We start from the raw sequence: 19,586 nt of genomic DNA, 5'->3' as shown, positions 1-19,586 counted from the left end.
TTAAAAAACTTCTCCAATGTTGCTTTATTGACCTGGCGTCACATCAGTTAAAAACATCATAATGTAAAGCAGTATAAAGGTTATACTACAATGCACATGCACAAGTGAATACTGAAAAATTAAAGACCGCTCTGGCTGTTTATTTACTTAATGAAAGAATGTACTTTACAAAGTGCCTGTAAAAAGACTGAACTGGCTTTATTTATAACAAATATACAGGAAATGAGAAAAAACAAGCAAAAATGTTTTTAAGATCAAGATCTCCAAAAAAGGGACAAGAAAAGTCAAACAAAGTCACCCTCAAGCGGAGCTTTTGCACCTTTTGCAGCAGCAGCAATGTTACCTGGAAAAAACCACAAACTTGATCTTACACGTCAACATTACACGTTACACGTGCAGGAATTATCATGAATCAAACTTCAATAACTGAAGGATGGGAGTTTGAAATATCCTCCTTTGAAAACTAGCTTTCTATACATAAAGGGAGTAGTTAACACATACCTGTATACCCCAGGGACTCCAATTCAGATTAAATTGAGAGTTTTTGAATTTCTACAAAACCGTTGTGAATAACACCCTCTCCCCGCATCTTAAAAACTTAAAAATTAAGATTTAAAACGTGAAATTAAAAAATGCAGTACTTGCTGCAAACATTGCAAGTGCCCGATATTTTATTTGCAGGAGATATTTATTTACCTTCCCCTCAACCAAACACACTGATGAAATGTGTTAATTTCAAATTCACTGTTTCACTGGAACCAGCAAGCAAATTTAAAATAACGAGAGGAACAGCTATGCTGAAACTGCCCCTTTAACCTTGCTTTAGTAATGCATACATTTACAAGACTGACAGGAATTCTTTGTTGCTTCATCTGAAAGCTACATGAGAAGAACTATTTCCAAAATGCACAGGACAAATTAGGGGCTCAGGGGCAAAGCAGCCACAATTGTAAGAAGAAAAGAGCACAATCCAAAACATGATTTACAATCCTAAATGTTTTTACGTATTTTGAATGCTGAATTCATCTTACAGTGCACTGCAAGATTCCAAAACCCTTCTGGGTAATATTTGAATTAAATACATCACACATGTGATGTGCAATTCTTTAATTTACTGATGGATTTGCAACACTTGAATATGTGTTACACATTTGTCCCCATTCCTTTGAAATGCTTTGGAACACTACAGTGCCTCATCTTCTGTACTGGGATACCTCCTGTATTAAATCTGAATATTAACACAGAAGTGTTTGGAACTCTGTCAGCACTCAAGAATAAAAAAAACAAACAAAACTGGTATTTCGTTTTTTTTAGAAGACCCCCCATTATCAGCAGTCAGGAAAAATATATATATAAAAAATCCAAACAGCTTAAAGCTGTTTACAAGGTGTTTACAAACCAAAGGAAAACGTGGCTTCTCTAGGTTAGCTATTAACTATTAAACTATTAAACACATTACAGGGACCTATGCAATGTACACTGGGGATAGTCTTGGTGTACTGACTTCTCAAGAACAATTAAAGATAGATCATTCCTTTTTAAAAATGACTGGTTTCTGCATCTATCAACATAAGTATTGCTCATTGGAATAAAGATGTGTTTTAGCACTAATTACAGATTTATAGCATTATATTTCCAAAATAGACCCTGCAAGATCTATTTTTAAAACACTGTAGTATGTCAGTTTGCTGGTGTATAGTGTCCTTCATACTAGCTGGTGTTTGAAGGCAAACATACTGTATTACAAAAGATATATGGTACAAATGTACTTTCTGTAGATGCATAGATTCTCGTCTGTGTGATCAGTTAATTTCAGTAACAAAACCATTCTACCCGCAGTTAGAATACCGTATTATTTTTCTTGTGTTCTTAAATGTATGATAACTGGTCTACATGTTTATTGAGGTTTTTGTGCTTTAAAAAAGACACAACACCTTTGTTGCATCACCTTTGATGGGAAGCTGCTTTGGTGAAGTAGAGGGGAAAGAAAGCTAAATTTGGCAAGGAACAGTTCAGATTGTATTAAGAATTTAGCTGAAACCATTAAAAATCAATTAACTCATATAGTATGATACTCATTATTAGTATTACACCCCACTGTATTTTTCCATCCACATTCACTATCTGCAACATACCCAGCTCCCCCAAAATAAAGACAATTACGTTTTGAAATCATACGAGATATCTTTGTATCTGCTCCTCTGTAAAAGATGCCACCATGCACATTTCAGCATCAGCAACAATAGGAGACAGAAACATAACACCGCCACCTAAACAAACTAGAAGTTAAACACAGTGCAAACAAAATGAAATCTGGAATGCCAAAGAAAATGTAAAACTATGTGAAAACTTGAGTTATGGCTGGAATCTGGAATGTATAAAAGACCATGTTTACCACAGACCAAAGGAACATTCTATCACTGATGAAAATACTATAAATATCAATTACAGTATCTATTTCCATATTAATTTGTATGGTTTTGGAACAAACCAAAAGCCAAGTCCAGTCTGCACTAATGAGACAGGGTTCCATTCCACAACATGGCAGATTAGCATCTTTAGGGTTGTATCATTCCTAGTTTCCTTTAGCTTAACTAAAATATCCTACCTTATACAAACCTTAAAAAACACATGCTTCCATTATGAGTGTGTAGTGTCACACTGAGGTATTTTAAGTATCACTCTGCCTGAAAAATACGGTTTTTCCAGAGAAAAAAAAACTTCACAGTCCCACTTTCGTAACAAAACATGTAACATTTGTTTTATAACATTACAAACAAAACCTGCACCCAGACCCAATTTCATAAGTGATTATTCAGTTAACAGAAAACCGTTTTTTTATTTTAATCAATAAATGTGTTCAGAAACAAATATAGTTTAATTTAATCATGCTTGAACAGTATGCATAAGGAATATTTTTTAAAAGTAGTCAGTCATGTAATAGGTATGTCTCCTACCACAGCAATCATGCATTATATTGTCAGAGAGAAATCAAATGAAATTTCCTTCTGCTTAGTAAAAACAAACTTTCCTTTGAGGAGTTACCCAAAATAGCACCACATTTTGAAACACGAGTTGAATTAAAAAAGCAGTCACAACACAACTAGAATGACTGCTGCTGGGAAATTTTCTCGTTCCTGCTGTGGATGAAATTATTCCTTTTGGGACATCTATTGCCAACAAGATGTGTGATATTCCAAAGGCGTTTATTTATAAAATTGAGCAATCACTGTATTTGTCAACACATTTGGTAATTTCTCATAAAATCAGTAGCTTAAAAACTTGCAAACCCATGTAAAGACAGTCTAAGGACACTGGCCTTTCTAGAAACAAAGAAAATAGCTATTGTCAGAATTGTCCAGCACTGTAAATGATTTTGCCCCTTGAAAAAAATCCCTTTTTAAACTTGATTTGGTCTACAGCAGTTTTCTGTTGCTTGCTTTTGAAAATTCTTTAAAACTTCAGATGTCAGTACAGATAGAAGATACAGCTTATACATTTTTAAAACCCACAAAGAAAACAGATGTTAAAGCATTATATTAAAATAAGACAGAATATATTAGTATCTAATTCCAGCAGCTTGATAAAAAGGTAAATGGCGGCCCTTGGTTTACTGAATGCAGTATTAAATGTTTAGTGGATGAAGTTGCCATATTAAGGTTATTGTGCTACTCCATCAGTAGTTCCTGTCATTTTTTCCTCATCTCCTTGCTTCTGGTGCTGTAGACGCGCATAACTGACTGCATCTCCCCTGTAAAGAGATGACAAAAACACTATCAGGAAAAAAAAAACTCAGTGAACCCTTAATCATTTCAATAAATGTGATTTACTACAGTCGTCTGCCGAGTCACGAAGACATAAAGGTTACAAATGAGAGGAGGCCATGATGCAACTATTTTGTTTGTCTCTTAGTAGCTACAAAATCTCATCTGGCTAATTTTTAAAAGATGACAGGGTATCATCTTTAGCTAAATGTAGGGGGCTGACATTGACAACAAATAAGCAAGGGTATTTAATACTTTAATATACTACTGTAGTGTCCTTAATAGGTATATGGATTACATTTACAGTTTGTCCACTTTTCAAATTTCAAAGTAGCAGAGAGCAAAATCTAAAAAAATTACTAAAAGCAGTTAATAAGTAGTATAATTTCAAAATGAGAGAGAATTCAGTTTAAAATAGTTGTAGCATCCATCTTTTTTATAGTGTCTTTTGCAACAAATTGCCACAAAGCACTTTACAGAAATATATATAGCAAATGTTTTATGTACAGATAGATTAGGCCTTTGTGCATGGAGGTGAGAAAAACCTGATCAAGGCACTGCAATTCTGAACTTTTTTGCAAGTATAATGCAGTACTGTTCAAAATGAAAGCACACACAGACAAAAACAGCAGATATAAGGGAATGCCGATTCTGAATTTTGCATGCTCGGTTTGAAAATGTGTGTAGACTGTAAGTGCTGTGTTTTACTGACACAATGTATATTTCTGAGAGTAAGAATACAACTTACCTTAAGTAAAGTAAATAAAACATGCATCTTTAACCTCTGACTCTCATTTTCTGCTGATTTATCTCCAGTCCAACACAGTCTAACCGTTAGCTATTCAGTCATTTAGGTATTAAAAATCATATTTGGTATTGGAAAAGACTCATAACATGATAATATTACTGCTGTTGAAATCAAGATTTAGGAACCTGTTACCTGCCTTCAAGGGACCTAATCCAGTGGGACACCTCAGGCAGGAAAGGAGAAAGGGGAAGAAAACTGCACTTGCCACAGACTGACAGCATATACACACAAATCCACAGAAATGCTTTGGAAACCAAACGTTTTTTTTTAAGGTAGGAGAACGTGAACGGTGTTATACTTTATCAGCTTGAAATGCTACGTGCTTTGTGTGTTAGGTCAATGATTTTAATAGAATAAATTTAGCCTTAAAATGCTATCATGATTATAGAGCTGCATATTATTAATGTTGTCAAAGTATTACATAGCTGATTAGAGATTAGATATTTTTTTCTGTTAGTTATTTAGTCATAGTTTAATTGTTAAAAAAAAATAAAAAATGTATAAAGAGAAGCAGGCAGCACTCCAAATGATCTTGAATTATGACAGTCTACACTGCTCAGATATAATGTATGCTGTTGTCATAGCGATGAACACAGATCCCTTGTGCTATAAGAAGAGAGACAAAAAGAGTGTGTGAACAGCACATGACACTACAAATGCAGCTCTACGTAAATGACTAAGAAATTTCCAGTTCTCCTGGAGCTGATGCAGAAATGTCTGCATTTGAAAGTGTTTTTTTTTCTTTTACACGTAGTGCAATATACTGTACATCTATTCTTCACATCTCTTAAGGCACAGGGTGTAATAAGTGTTACATAAATGTAACTGTGACACATTTCCAGTTTTTGCAATAAGGGAAAAATGCATAGTGTGATATGAAGCAGGGGTTGTAGCATAAGACTACTAACATACTTATCCGTTACACATTCCCCTCAGATATTATTTTGTACATGTTAATAAAACAGCAAAAAATAATAAGAACATTTGAATTTCTACATAATGTTGGGAACAGACACATTTACTCCACTTGACTCCACATTGGATATTCTGTTAGATGGATCATTTTGCTTTTTACTAGTTACAAGAGGAATGTGTCCATTATTTGTTTTAGCATTCATAACAATGCCTAAAAGACTCTATTCCAAAAATAAGCCTTTCCTTCCTACAATTTTTCTGCAAATAGGTTACGTTTTCTAAAGTCCTTTGTTTTTCCAGACTTCTTTGCTAGATTTTTCTAAAACAATTTTAAAAGCACTTTTAAAAGGTTAAACATTGCTTACAGTTTATAAATACAATTCACCAAATACCAACAAAGTTGTATTCCATATGAAGGTGTTAATTGATTTTTTAGGCAATTCATGAGACTACTTTTAATAGTGGAAAAAAGTAAACTCTGCAGAATTTTACAGATACAGGCAAATACAGAATGCAGACAAGTCAAAGAAGAAAAAAATACTTACTTTTTCCCTAGGGATGCCAACCCATACAGGACACCTGTTCCAAAGGCTATTGCATTTCCCAACAGAGTGGTGATAGAAATACTTAGAATTACTGGAAATAATGCCATCCTGCAAGACAAATAAATTTTAGCATTTTATATAATTAGATGATTCCCCACTTTCACAACATCCAAGCATTCCATGCAAAACATTTTCTATCACAAAATGTAATGTGATTTCAAAACCTTACAACCATACAAAACCTTTTTTTTAGTTCATCATGTTTTTTTAAAGCACACAATACATTTAATCAAGTAAATGTATTCATTTATAATCACGTGCAATTTCCCTATGTAGAAACATTAATTTAAAGGAATAGAAAACAAGAAAAGCACATTGTATTTATGAACTTTAAGAAAATGTTGAAACTTCTCTATTCTGGGAACAACAGGCTGTGTTATACTGGTGGCTGTGCACTGAATGAAAATAAATTAGGGAGGGTGTAAACTCACTTCTGAGCTGCACTCTTAACTGAAGATTTCAAAGCTCCGGTATAAATAAAATCAGATGAAAAGGCTGCCTAAGCCTAGAGATCCTTACCCACAGTAGAAGAAAGCCTTCTGCCAGGGACGAAGTCTGTCAGCTCGGGCAGCTACTGCATTGGCGAACTCAATGAACTGACAGCAGAATGGAGCTTCACATAAAAATAGGACAAAGGCATTTAACCTTGAAGGAGAAAAGTAATAAATGTTTATGTATAAATGTACAGCACTCTATTAATTACATAAAGAGATACATTTCACGTGCAGACACGTTCAAAAGTTACGAACTTTCACTTTCTGACAGTGACTGGATCACAGAAATAAAAGTCTACTATCCAAAAACAAAGGAAGTATGACAAATGTGTACTATTTACACAAAAATCTGAATTGTCAAAGTCACTTATTTCTTATTCACATTGCCGGCCCCCTCTGCATCTTGTCATTAATTGGAGGAGTGATGTGTCTCTCTGACAGCATTGTATGTCCACAGGCACCCTGTATCTTTGTTAATCAGAAAGGTGTGAAGGATCAGAAGGGTCACTGGTGCAAGACAAACAGAATGCACTCTGGCTGACGGAATGTACGGCTGCTTTGTAACCAGTCCCAGTTAGCAAACAACACAGCACAGACTCAAGACCATGTTGGGCAACGCCTCTCCATGATGGAAACAAAGTTCCACTGACTTTGCAGACTGTGCTAATCATTAGGATTACAAATCACAACATCTTTCTTTTTAAGAAGGGGTCTCAATCAATTGTGCAAAGTACTTTAAAATGTCAATAAACCTTGGCAATTCAAATAAGCATTGAGCATTACAATATAGCATCAAAACACACTCAGTGCCACAGTGCAATTATCATGTTACCACGGTCAAATCTGAAATACTTACACCATCCACACGCCTGCTGCTATGTTTAAGGGGTTGATCGTAACACAGTTCCAGATTCCTGCAATTGCACATGCTGTCGAGAAATAGTAATGCAAAACATATGGCAAATTAGTCAATACGTTGCGATACAGCTTAAAAATAAAAAAAACTTTCACAATGATTGTCTATTATACTCTTACAATGTACCCTAGAAATATGTTATCTATAAAGCACTGAATGGAAAAACCAAAAAACTTCAAGTGACAAACCAATGACGTTTTTTTTTTTAAAATATGGACATCATAGCTCTTATAAACATCTTTTATCCTCAGTTAAAATTAATAAACAGAGCCAATGTGTACAGGTACAGCCTGGCCACTCAGAAAACACTTGACTTAAACTACTAAATTAAACCCCTGTGATCTGGTACTATGGTAGTGTTTTCTGAAAAGATTCCTGCAGAAAAAAAAACAAATTAAAGTTTTGCTGTGTGTACACAGGCACAAATTACCAGAAAATACACTTATTTTTGGGAGGTGCTGAGACAGCCAGGAACCTGGAAAAATTGTGCAAGGTGGGACTATAGATTGCAGGACTATGGATATGGGACATTTCACAGACACAAGTGAGAAATACCAATTAATCTAAGCAGCATGTTTTTGGAAAGTGGGAGGAAATGGGAGTGTGTAGAGACATGCAGGTGGAAAAACAAATATTAAGAGACAGGAGAGAGACTCAAAATAGAGATTACATATCTCAGATGACAGGGTATAGATGGCAGTAGACATGATATAACATATGAGAAGCAAGATCTGACCTTGTATTTAATTCACAAAAATGGTGAGAATCTGCCATTATTGTACTACTGATCTTACGGACATTTTGTTCCATACATTTTTGTGATGGTAATCACACTGGGTTATTATTATGTGCACAAGAAGACCAGTGGGATGTAGACTGCTCATATTACAGTATGTGCTTCTATGTTAATCTTTAAATAACTCAGGTGTACCACTTCCTTAAAAAAAAAGAACTAAATTTCTCAATTAAACAAGTGACCATTAAATCAAGTCAGTCAATAATGAATCTGATACTGCTGTAGTTTCTCCAATATCACTGAACATAAAGAGGTAGGATTAGCAAAGCTAGCATTAAGATAATATGTATACAGCAGAATAGATTTTTACTGCAATTTAAACTCAAATATCACCAAAACAAAATAAGACAGGACAGAATATTCATGACAATCAGAACAACAGAGAGAACTGCAATGCCCATTTCTAATGTGAAGCTTTATTGTTTGTGAATACAGCAGCACATTGAAGTCTAGAGAACTGTAGGTTTGCTGTATGAATATAAATGAAACTGTTTTATTGGCACTGGGACATGTAGGAAGCATGTTATTTTGAATAGAGCATATTTTTCTATACACATGCATGAACACAGAATTCAATTTTGCCTAACCTCCAGAAGAATTGCAGAATTGTTTTTCTAGTTGTACCACAGCATTCACTTATAAATGAGGAAACATCACAAGGCTGTCCTTTCCAGAACTGCTCAATTAATCATACCTGTGCATTCTTGTAAAAATTTTGAAAGCTGTGATCACTCCTTACTATATAATCATTTTTCTTCTTTAACAATATGATTAATGATGCGGATTACGCCCATAAACTACAACTTAAAAATTATTGGAGTCAAAATGCAAAAGAATTATTGCAAACAAGAAATTACGAAAAATTGAAGATCATAATAATGCAGGTGTTCCACTGTTCAATTTAGAATTCCAGATCACTGTGGTCAGTTGCCTCTCTCTCACAGCTATATTGATATAGAAAAGACATCTGATAGATATAATCAAATATTTTCAACATACATATTAAACAAAATCACAGAAAATGGGAACAAAACAACAGAATGACAAATTAAGATATATTTTCAGTATGAAACATGACACACTGTAAAAATGAAAATATAAGTTTAAAAATGTGTATGTGTATGTGAGACTCTATGAATTGGCTTCATTACTCTGCTCTCATCCCCACTAATATGTGATGTGTGGTGAGCGTTCTGGCGCACTATGGCTGCCGTCGGATCATCCAGGTGGATGCTGCACATTGGTCGTGGTGGAGGGGTGTCCCCATTACCTGTAAAGCGCTTTGAGTGGAGTGTCCAGAAAAGTGCTATATAAGTGTAAGCAATTATTATTATTATTAATAATTCTTGCAGCACTTACACATAGACCTGATCTACCTTTGGCCAGATAGCTAAGGTTTCTCCACTGATCCTGTGCAACTGCTGACCAGCAGGGGAAAGTTGTCCAACTGCAGTGTTCAACTGATAATGGCATTGATGAGTGGGGAGAAAATGCAAGCAACTGCAGTCCTGTGTGATCATGCATTGTCCTGCTGGAAAACTTACCCTTCTGGATTGGTTACAGAAAAGCTGTTGGCTCAAGCACTTTGTCAATTTAAGAGTGAGAGCAATCAAACAGTACAAGTACACAAGTACTGTTGTGTTGAATAGAATCCTCCCCACATCATAGCTCTTTCACTGCCCCATAGGTTTTCTTAAACAATGAATCATCAGCATAATTTACATCCTCACATGTTGTGTTATGTTTGTGAAGGGCAAACCACATTCTTCAGTGAATAAAACATCCCACCACTCTCTGCTGACACCTTTAGTCCTATGACCCACAGAAATGCCTACTGTATATCTCAGCTGTCATCTTCTAAGGAGCCTCCAAGGATGTAGATCATATTCATGCAGATGGTAAACTACAATCATTCTGCTGATGTGTGGGCTCTTTCTTCCAATTCCTAGTGCTGTAGCCACTGGAGACTGAAAATGATTATGCAGATGGGTAAAACAGTAATGAAAGTCGTGGGCTGATGTGGCCTTCCAGGACATAGACTATCTAAGTGTGTTCCCTGTTTTTTCAGGGCCAATCTGTTGTCTGTTGAAACAGAACATCTCAATGTCATTAACAGGCTACTTTCACTCCTGCAAACAGAAACTAGGTGATCTTTGTAACGCAAACAAGGAATGGCTGCATGTTGTGTTCTTGTGTTGAGCATATTTCTAAGCAGCTTTTTATGCATCACATAATTGAGGTAATTTTAACTCAAACACACAACAAGAGCACAGCATGCGAACAATACTACTAAATTAACGTCATTATTTAAAACAGAGCTAACTCGTCACACATGTGTCCAATGAATTACTGCTATAAAACAGACTTGTGTTTTAAATGTGCATGAATCTGGAAAATCCTTTTAACATTACGGAGTAATTCTACTTGTTTGGGTGCACATTAATAACTGCTTCCAGTCTGAGTAACAGTTTGCATTTTCTAATCTGGCTGTTGTAGCAAGCCATCCACCTATAGCTAAATGTTCTTTTTGCCAGTAAATCTGTAAAGCAGGGCCGCACGAATTGGAACTACAACTGCACCCAACTGTGTCCGAGACAGGATACAACTGTCTGAAGAAAGTCCTTATACCCAATTAAGAGGTCAGTCAAAACATCCATTATCATAGACAAACGATGAAGTCATTTTAAATTGAACACGCTATGTCGTAAACAATGTAACAGGTTTGTCATCACAGAATGAAATGAATGGATTGTGCAGAAAATGGACTTTGGGCACAGCAAACACACAAAGACATTTCAGGTGCAATGATCTCCACGCACATTCCAAGGGGCGGAGTGCAACATCTTACTCCCCCTAACTGGACTCCGAGGACAGCTTACGGAGCGTTTACATTGTTGAAAATGAAACACGTCTGATGAAACTACGCTTAAGGAGTCTGAACTACAATAAGAAGAGTGGAAAAATAAAGGCATTCTGAAATTCGTTTGTTGCATATCAAAGAGAAGAATGGAAACGTCTTCTCTCCAGACTATTGTTGTCCCCAGACTGTTGGTTAAAAGTAACAAAGGGGAATCGGCAATGAAACAATCGTTAACACCCTGCTGAATCCGGCTTACTTACAGATTCCTCCCACGACTCCAGCAATTTTGCAGATCCACCGATACCACCAAGACATGCCATCGTCATCGGCGCTGCTGGCGTTGGTAGCTGCTGGCTGCTCCCCGGAGCTCATTTTACCCCAATGAATTATTCAGCGTTGTGCTGTCTGAACAGCTCAGTAACAATGGGTCCCCAGTTTTCGGGCTGCGACGAGCAGATACACCCGCTCAATAATTAAAAATGATCTTTCGTTTCGTCTTTCAGGAATACGTACAACAAAACCACGTTATCCAAGAAACAAACCTTCCTTGAAAGAAGTGATAAAAAGGTGAATTTTAAGGCATAAACGTATTTCCAGTGCACGGTTTGTATTCCCAGCCACATAAAAGACAAATAATCTTTAAATAAAACGTCTTTGATATCCACTTTGAAACAGCTTAGTTACAACTACCTTTTCGACTTCTGAAATTTTCTGCCAAATCCAATTTCTTATTTTAAGTTCATTTCAATCAGCTCGGACTGAATTTAACTAAATCTCATATGAAAATTACTATGAATTAATTTAACACACAACGTCTCAATTAGTACTGCGATAGTCCCGTGTATTTCATTCATCATCCGGTATCATTTGAATCCTACATTCGTTTCCTTTTGTAACTTTCTCGGTTTTTCTTTACCGATAAAGATCCTTCTGTTCCAACAGCTGTTCGGCTCAACCCGCGATGCATTCTGGGTGGAACAATACTGACGTCACTTGCTTAAAGACACAGCTGTTGTCTTGAACACGTCACTTGTGCAAGTCTACACAGAACAGTAACGAACCATAGCACTTTCAATACATAAACTGAAACTTGGATCTAGTGAAAAAACGGAACTCTTCACTCACGCATCCAAAAGTTTCTGATCATAGTACTGCTGTATCCGATAGAGATGCATTATTGAATGTGGAGATGTGAGAAAATAAGGTATGGACAACGTAAGATAACAGCACAACATTTTAATAATCAAAACTCAATCAACAGATGTAAAGCCTTCAAAAGAAAAACATTTCATCAATGTCAGAAAGGTCACTCTGCTCTACAGGGCGGTCTGCTTCCTGGTGCTGGGAAGCATTTCCTTCCGATGCCACCTGGTTGAGTAATGACACAGGAACAGAATGCATCTCCGTTAAGGAATAGCCAGCATCATGTGGACCCCCTCCACCTGCTCCTGGATGAGTTGCACTTGGTTGGAAAGAGATGGAACCACTGAAGGCCAAAGGGTCACCTTCCAGTAACTCTTCCCAATCTGATTAGAAGACAAATTGTACTAAGTTACATGATAATAATCATTCACTAGTACAAGTGAGTATTTTCATTGCATACACACAAATCCCGTGTGTTGACTAAGCAAGCTACAAAATGGAATGCATACCCTGTAACCCAGTGTGCTGAACTCCACTGGGACAAGTTGGTGCCGTCAGAGTCTTCTCTTGTGGAAACTGCGGCTGAAGTCTGCAGCAAGTCAAAGTTAGAGCAGAATTCAGCATAAGACTGTTTTAATAGCACACAAGTAAGAACAAAAATTGAAAAGGAAAATCTTTACATTGGCAGATTTACTCTTTCGCCTTTGTGACAATTAACTTCCCTTTGCTGTATAATATGTAGGATGTCTACAAGCAGAAATAATAAATTGAACAAGATGCGAGCATGTATTCTACAATGTTTTGAAGTATTCATAACCCAATCCCATCCTGTTCATGTGGCAGAATTTGCCCTCAGCACAAGCAGGATTAAAAGGAAACATACAGGAATCAACTGGAGAAATGGTACAGTATTTTGACTGATGATTGCTCTAGCCAGTGAAAGTGATAGAAGCCCATCTCACAGTCCACAAGCCAAGCCTGCACATCCCACTACTGAAAGAGTGGGAGACACTAAACAGGTCAGTTGGATATTTTATCCATTTTCCAAATTGTAATCCAATGCTTGGAAGTAGACACCTGGAGCAGTGAGATTGGCTCACAGCGGCATGATAGACCCTGGGCAGAATTCCAGTCTATATTTTATAGATATATGGCACACTGGTTTTGAATTGATTGTCTCAATCAGAGTCTCAAACACTTTCTATTAAAACTCACAAATTTGACACCTGAACACAAAAGCCTTCACTTTACTTTGTAGGTTACCTCACAAATCACCAAAATGTATCTTAACTCGTGCTTTTAGAAACCTGCAAGCCTAGAGCTAGAAATGACTTTTTGACTGTTGACACCTGAAGACGACTCCACAGTTGAAATGTTACATTTATTTTCAGATGGAATTAAGCTTTATCTGTGCCTTTGTAGCCTAAGCAAGCTAACAGCTGCCTACTCGAGCACAGAGCCATGTTTGGAGGGAAAAATGAATGCACTGTATTAAATATACAAAAGGTCAATTATGGAGCTTTTTATCTAGTACCTGTAGTTTAATTGTGGAGTACTGAGTAAATCACACAGTGACTGGGCTGCCTGCTGTCCTACTGGCGTTGAAAGGCCGGACCAGGAGAAAGAGCTTTCGGGGTCAGGTAGATGTGAAGTCACTGGGACAGAAGTACTGAAACAAGGTTGTGGAGCCTCATTTCTGTAATCTACGAAAAAGGAGGCATTCTCCCAGGAGGGTACCATGGGAGTAGTCACCTGCTGTGGCCTATTGCAATATCCTGAGAAAAACAAGCAAAACACCACAATGAAATGTTGGAATACCTCGAAGGAGCTACACTAAAGTACTTTATTGCTTGTTTAATGCACATATTTGAGCAATTAAAAATCTTAAATGAAATGGAAATACTATTACTATGCAATAAAGTTAGATCCATTATTTTGGAATTACTTGTAACTGCTGGAAATAAAAACAAAAAGGACCATTTAGTACAAAGTGTAAAACATAAAACACCTACCATACTGAAGGTCACCCATTTGAGCTTCAGGCATTTTATGAGATTCTGAAGTCACTTCTAAAAGGCGATTTAGATCAACCATACCCTCCGTCCCTTTAAAATTACATGCAAACAAAAAAAAAAAAACATGGGTAAACCTAGGACTACCATGTAAGATTTTCCAAATAAGCACAACTTTAAAACACCAATCTGATGTGAGGAAACCATAATACCTAGAAAATGGATACATGGCTGTCTTTCAATGTAACAGAAAATAAGGAAAGCAGCAGCTTACCTGCATTGTGAAGAACTTCATGATCACTTTTGTCAGATGTTTTCAAACTGCTAGCTTTCTTGCTTTGGTTCATCAAACCAGGATTTGGGCAAGGTTTCCCTTTACTAAAACAGCATCCATTAAAACAGTCTCCAAACTCTTAAAATCATTACCTTTACAAATCAATCATTAAGGACAGCATTTCAAGTTCAAGTTCATTGTCATTATACTCATATACAGGTATATGGTATAACGAAATGCTATTTAGCTAGCTCTCAGACGATACGTAGTACAAAAAAAAACATCAGGCATGTGCAAAACAAAAAAAGGTAACGGGTAATGTGCAAAAACAACATCAGATGTGCAAAAACATGCATCAACAGAATGAAATAGAAGGATAGAAATTATGGGGAGTGAGATTTTTGACCTGTGAGGTAGAGGTAGATTTCAATGTGCAAGTTTTTGGTAAGAAAGAAGAAAGAAGGCACTGTGAGGTTCAGATCATAGGTGAGAGTGAGAGAGGCTGGGAGTTTAATAGTTTGATAGTGTGGGGGTAAAAACTGTCTCCGAGTCTGGTAGTCGGAGCCCAAATGCTCCGGTACCATTTCCCAGATTGTAGAGGGTCATACAGTCTGTAGCTGGGATGTGTGTGGTCTTTGACGATGCTTAGAGCTTTCCTCAAGCACCGTCTATCATAAATGTCCTGTATAGATGGGAGGGCAACCCCAGTGATGGACTGGGCAGTTTTCACCACCCGCTGTAGGGCTTTGTGGTCAACAATACTGCAGTTGCCATACCACACTGTAATGCAACCTATCAGTGTGCTTTCTGTAGTGCATCTGTAAAAGTTAGTGAGGATCTGGGGACATATCTTAGCCTTCTTCAACCGTCTTAGGAAGTACAGGCGCTGTTGCACTTTCTTGATCAGACAGGTGGCATTGAGAGACCATGTAAGGTCCTCGGTGATATGGACTCCAAGGAACTGACCCTTTCCACTTCAGTCCCGTTGATGTGGATAGGGGCATGTCCGTTTTGCAGTTTCCTGAAATCAACGATCAGCTCCTTGGTTTTGCCGACGTTGAGGGTGAAGTTGTCTTCACACCACATTGTAAGGAGATTAACCTCCTCCCTGTAGGCCCTCTCATCATTGTCTGTGATCAGACCTACAACTGTGTTGTCATCGGCAAACTTGATGAAGGGGTTGGTGTTGCGTTTGGCCTTACAGTCATGGGTGTAGAGGGAATAGAGTAATGGACTAAGCACACACCCCTCGGGGACCCCAGTGTTCAGAGTAAGTGTGCTGGAGGTGTGGTTTCCAAGCCTGACAGCCTGAGGTCTGCCTGTCAGAAAGTCCTGAATCCAGTTGCAGAGGGTGGTGTTGAGACCCAGTGCACCAAGTTTCTTGACTAGTTTCTCTGGAATGATAGTGTTAAAAGCTGAGCTTAAGTCAATGAATAGTAGTCTTGTGTATGTGTTCTTTTTATCCAGATGAGATGGGGCAGTGTGTATGGCAATGGAGATCGCGTCATCTGTGGATCTGTTGGGCCGGTAGGCAAATTGGTATGGGTCCAGTGTGTTTGGGATGGTGTCCTTAATGTGCTTCATGACCAGCCTCTCGAAGCACTTCATGATGACAGGTGTTCGTGCCAGCGGTCGGTAGTCATTAAGACATGTCACTGTGGTTTTCTTCGGTATTGGGATGATGGTGGTGGTCTTGAAGCAGGTGGGGACTACGGCTTGGGCCAGAGACATGTTGAAAAGGTCTGTGAATACACCTGCCAGTTGATTAGCACAGGCTCTGAGGACACGGCTGGGTATGCCGTCAGGTCCTGCAGCCTTGCGTGTGTTCACTTTTTGCAGAGATCTCCTCACCTCATCTGCAGACAGTGAGAGCAGCTGGTCAGCTGCGGAGAGTGCAGCTCTGATGGCTGGTTCTGTGTTGCTGGCTTCAAACCGAGCATAGAAGGTGTTGAGCTCGTTCGGCAGGGAGGCATCATGAGCAGGTGCACAGATGTTCTTCCTCTTGTAGTCTGTGAGGGCCTGTATACCTTGCCACATGCACCTTGGGTCATTAGTGGTGAAGTGTTCCTCCAATTCCTGTTTGTGTGTGTTTAATAACATTGTTTAGATTGATCCGGGCTGACCTTAGTTCTGATTTATTGCCCGATTTGAATGCGAACCTCACTGTTCATCCATGGTTTCTTGTTAGGAAAAGCTCTTATTTCTTTTGTGAGTGTGACATCGTCAGCACATTTCCTGATGTAGCTAGTGATTGACGATGCATATTCCTGTATGTCGGTGTGTGATCCCCGTGTGGCAGCCTCTTTAAACACACTCACATTTCTAGAATACACACGCAATTAAATGCACTGTGAATACTATAAGTCACCCTGCATGTAGGGATCTGCAAATACCAGCATTCAGTGGGTGAATGTTTTGTTTGCACATTGCTGTAGTCACAAAAATCTACCGATAGAAGCAATAAGAATTTGGCAATATTTTGACAGAACAGTGATGGGTAGCATCATTAAAATAAAGTATATTAAAAGCCCTTCTCACTAGCCAGCTGGGACCAAAGTGAAGGCAAACATTCTTTGAATAACGAACAAGAGAGGTATTCGATTACTAACCCATTTCTGTTGCTCTTAATACGCTGGGACTTTTGCCTGCTTACTTCTTCACAAATCCTCCTCCTGCATTGTTGTCTCTTTATCTGATGTTCCAGCTGCCATTTTTTGCACAGTTCTTCTGGTGGATACAGCACCTAAGCAAATGTAAAACAAAGGGGAAGGACATCCTTTGTAACTTATACAGCCAACTGGTAAGAACGTTCAGGTTATAAATCACTGATGTTAAGAAATCTGGACCTTATTCAGCTGTTTGGCAGAAGCCAGGATATTAACAACTTCAGTAGGTTGGTAGGGTTTTGAATTTGGAACCATTTGGATTTTGAAGGATTTAACAATGTTCTTTTAGTGTTTAGTTCAACACTGAACAGCTCAAAGAAATTAACCTGCTGTTATTTTTTGACACTGTGTCAGTGGAAATTATTGTAGGTTAAATCGGTCCTGAGTCACAGCACAGCAGGTTTTACAGGGAATGTGCTCCTCACTGACAAAGCATTGAAACTGTTTGAATGAAGTCAGAACAAGCTCCGTGGCTAGATCTTCCTTTCGTCAATGGTTGATCTGCTTTGTAATGAGACTTACTGTTCTGTGCTGGTGCGCTGGGAGCAGTTGCTGGATCAGCTCCAGGTAGGCAACAGTCATCTCCAGAATGGTGACCATGTCATTCCGACTGCCACTGAGCTGGGGAAGGAGCTGTCTGAGTTTATTACAGCTGACGGTGATCCGCTTTCTGGGTGAACAATAAAAGTCAATGGCAAAAATATACAAAATGTTTGTTGTTTTTTTTTTTTTTTTTAAGATTGTCACCTTCTCATAATTATCAATCCAAAAAAAAAAGCCTTTGCAAGAAAAAAAACGTTTACACGAGCATCATCTTTTTGCAAACACCTGACATATTAAATGTAAAGATTGCAGACAAATATCTCCAAAAGATAGAAATTGGATCTCAGTACATATATAATACACCATCACTTTATGGTTTAGTCCTACATTTTAACAATCTACATTCTTTATGGTTTTGGTAAGTGGATGTCCTCATTAGGTCTTCTTATAAAGGAGAGGCAGAGTTTTCATCCTAAACAACAGCTTATATAGCACTTTTCTGGACACTATACAGGTAATTGGGATCCCCTTCACCACCACCAATGTGCGACCCCACCTGGCTAATGCAACGTCAGCCATAATGTGCAAGTCTACTCACCCCACCCCAGCTCTCAGTGGGGAGGAGAACAGAATGAAGCCAATTTATAGATGGGGATTATTAGGAAGCCATGATTGGTAAAGGGCAGGGGAAAGTTGTCCTAGGGTTAACACCCCTACTCTTCTCAAGAAGAGTCCTGTAATTTTTAATGACCGCAGAGAGTCAGGACCTCAGTTTTATGTCTCATCTGAAGGACGGCGCCTTTTCACAGTATAGTATCCCCCCCCCATCACTATGCTGGGGCATTAGGACCCATACAACCATGAATAACTCCTACAAAACAAACATCCAAAAACTCTAACTTACCTACGGTTTCTTTCCATGATAACACAGCCTCTATTGATTTTTGCAGTAGCTTGCCTGTGTTCTGCAAGCATTTTCTTCTGAAACTCATTCAGACCAGTCTCATCATCCAGTTCATCTGTAGACCACAACCTAAATAATTTACATCAAATGTCAATCTTGCTAGCCTAACTGCCAAATACCATGTTTAACTCTAGTACAAACAGCAAAAAATCTCAAGCAAAATTTTAGTTCACATAATGTAAGTGTCTCTCTTTAGTGCCAATGTGATGTTTAAGCGTTAATCAACTTTAGACATTAATTTCTAATATAGATAACTTCAAAAAATACATCCATACAGCATTGCATGTCAACGGTATTCTATGAGAAAACTCACCCAGTATAAAGTTCATTTTCCGTGCCAGAACTGGACTCATTTGGTTCTCTGCAACTTTTCTCAACCGATAGAGGCGCGGATAAAAGTTCTTGAGTAGTCGTGTTACTAACAGCAGTTTCAGAAACACATGCTTTATTTTTGCTGTTTAACCTACGGCTTGGGTAAATACTTTCTTGAATTTGGTCATCACAAGTGCTTCCATGTTCGGCAGATGATGACATTTAAATAACGAATTGCAATATCTCTTTGTTTTCAAATTTAGTTTTACTATAAAACGTTACTATTCTCCTCAACACATTTTAAAACATTCTCTGTAGATTGTAAATTGGTAGCTAGTGTGCTGAGAAATTTGTTGAATCAAAAGATCAGCTGGTTGTACTTAAGTGCTCGTGATTCACCGTAATTCTTTAACTGTGTCAGAATGCGACGTCAACAGCGTTTTATTCTATAAAAGAAACATCTTCGAGAGAACGATAGGGGTAGAATTCAGTGTGGGGGGCGTTTTTTTAATTA

General features: G+C 37.9%; 2 protein-coding genes across 3 annotated transcripts; both read right to left on the bottom strand.

Moving 5' to 3' along the window:
• Nucleotides 1-178: 178 nt before the first annotated feature.
• On the bottom strand, nt 179-12,129 carry cacfd1 (calcium channel flower domain containing 1). 2 transcript variants are annotated; one of them, XR_015928788.1, is made up of 6 exons: nt 11,419-12,129; nt 7,443-7,515; nt 6,612-6,737; nt 6,033-6,140; nt 4,709-5,178; nt 179-3,751 (listed from the first exon to the last, which is right to left on the bottom strand). XR_015928788.1 is itself a non-coding variant. In XM_088614576.1 (5 exons), the coding sequence occupies exons 1-5, from the start codon at nt 11,528-11,530 to the stop codon at nt 3,661-3,663; spliced, it is 510 nt and encodes a 169-aa protein (XP_088470702.1). In that variant the 5' UTR covers nt 11,531-12,129; the 3' UTR covers nt 179-3,660. The 2 variants fall into 2 exon arrangements, 1 of the variants encoding a protein (XP_088470702.1); XM_088614576.1 differs by lacking the exon at nt 4,709-5,178.
• Nucleotides 12,130-12,379: 250 nt separating this feature from the next.
• On the bottom strand, nt 12,380-19,561 carry LOC148643958 (uncharacterized). The gene is made up of 9 exons (XM_088614583.1): nt 19,074-19,561; nt 18,701-18,829; nt 17,776-17,923; nt 17,197-17,330; nt 14,588-14,691; nt 14,314-14,406; nt 13,836-14,076; nt 12,811-12,890; nt 12,380-12,684 (listed from the first exon to the last, which is right to left on the bottom strand). Exons 1-9 carry the CDS (start codon nt 19,292-19,294, stop codon nt 12,431-12,433), a joined length of 1,404 nt encoding a protein of 467 aa, XP_088470709.1. The 5' UTR covers nt 19,295-19,561; the 3' UTR covers nt 12,380-12,430.
• Between the last annotated feature and the right edge of the window lie 25 nt (nt 19,562-19,586).

This window comes from Lepisosteus platostomus, chromosome 21 (genome assembly GCF_059453375.1).
Source record: "Lepisosteus platostomus isolate fLepPlt1 chromosome 21, fLepPlt1.hap1, whole genome shotgun sequence".
Taxonomy (NCBI): domain Eukaryota; kingdom Metazoa; phylum Chordata; class Actinopteri; order Semionotiformes; family Lepisosteidae; genus Lepisosteus; species Lepisosteus platostomus.
Note: the sequence above shows the minus strand (reverse complement) of the source record. Positions and strands in the feature narration are given on the sequence as shown.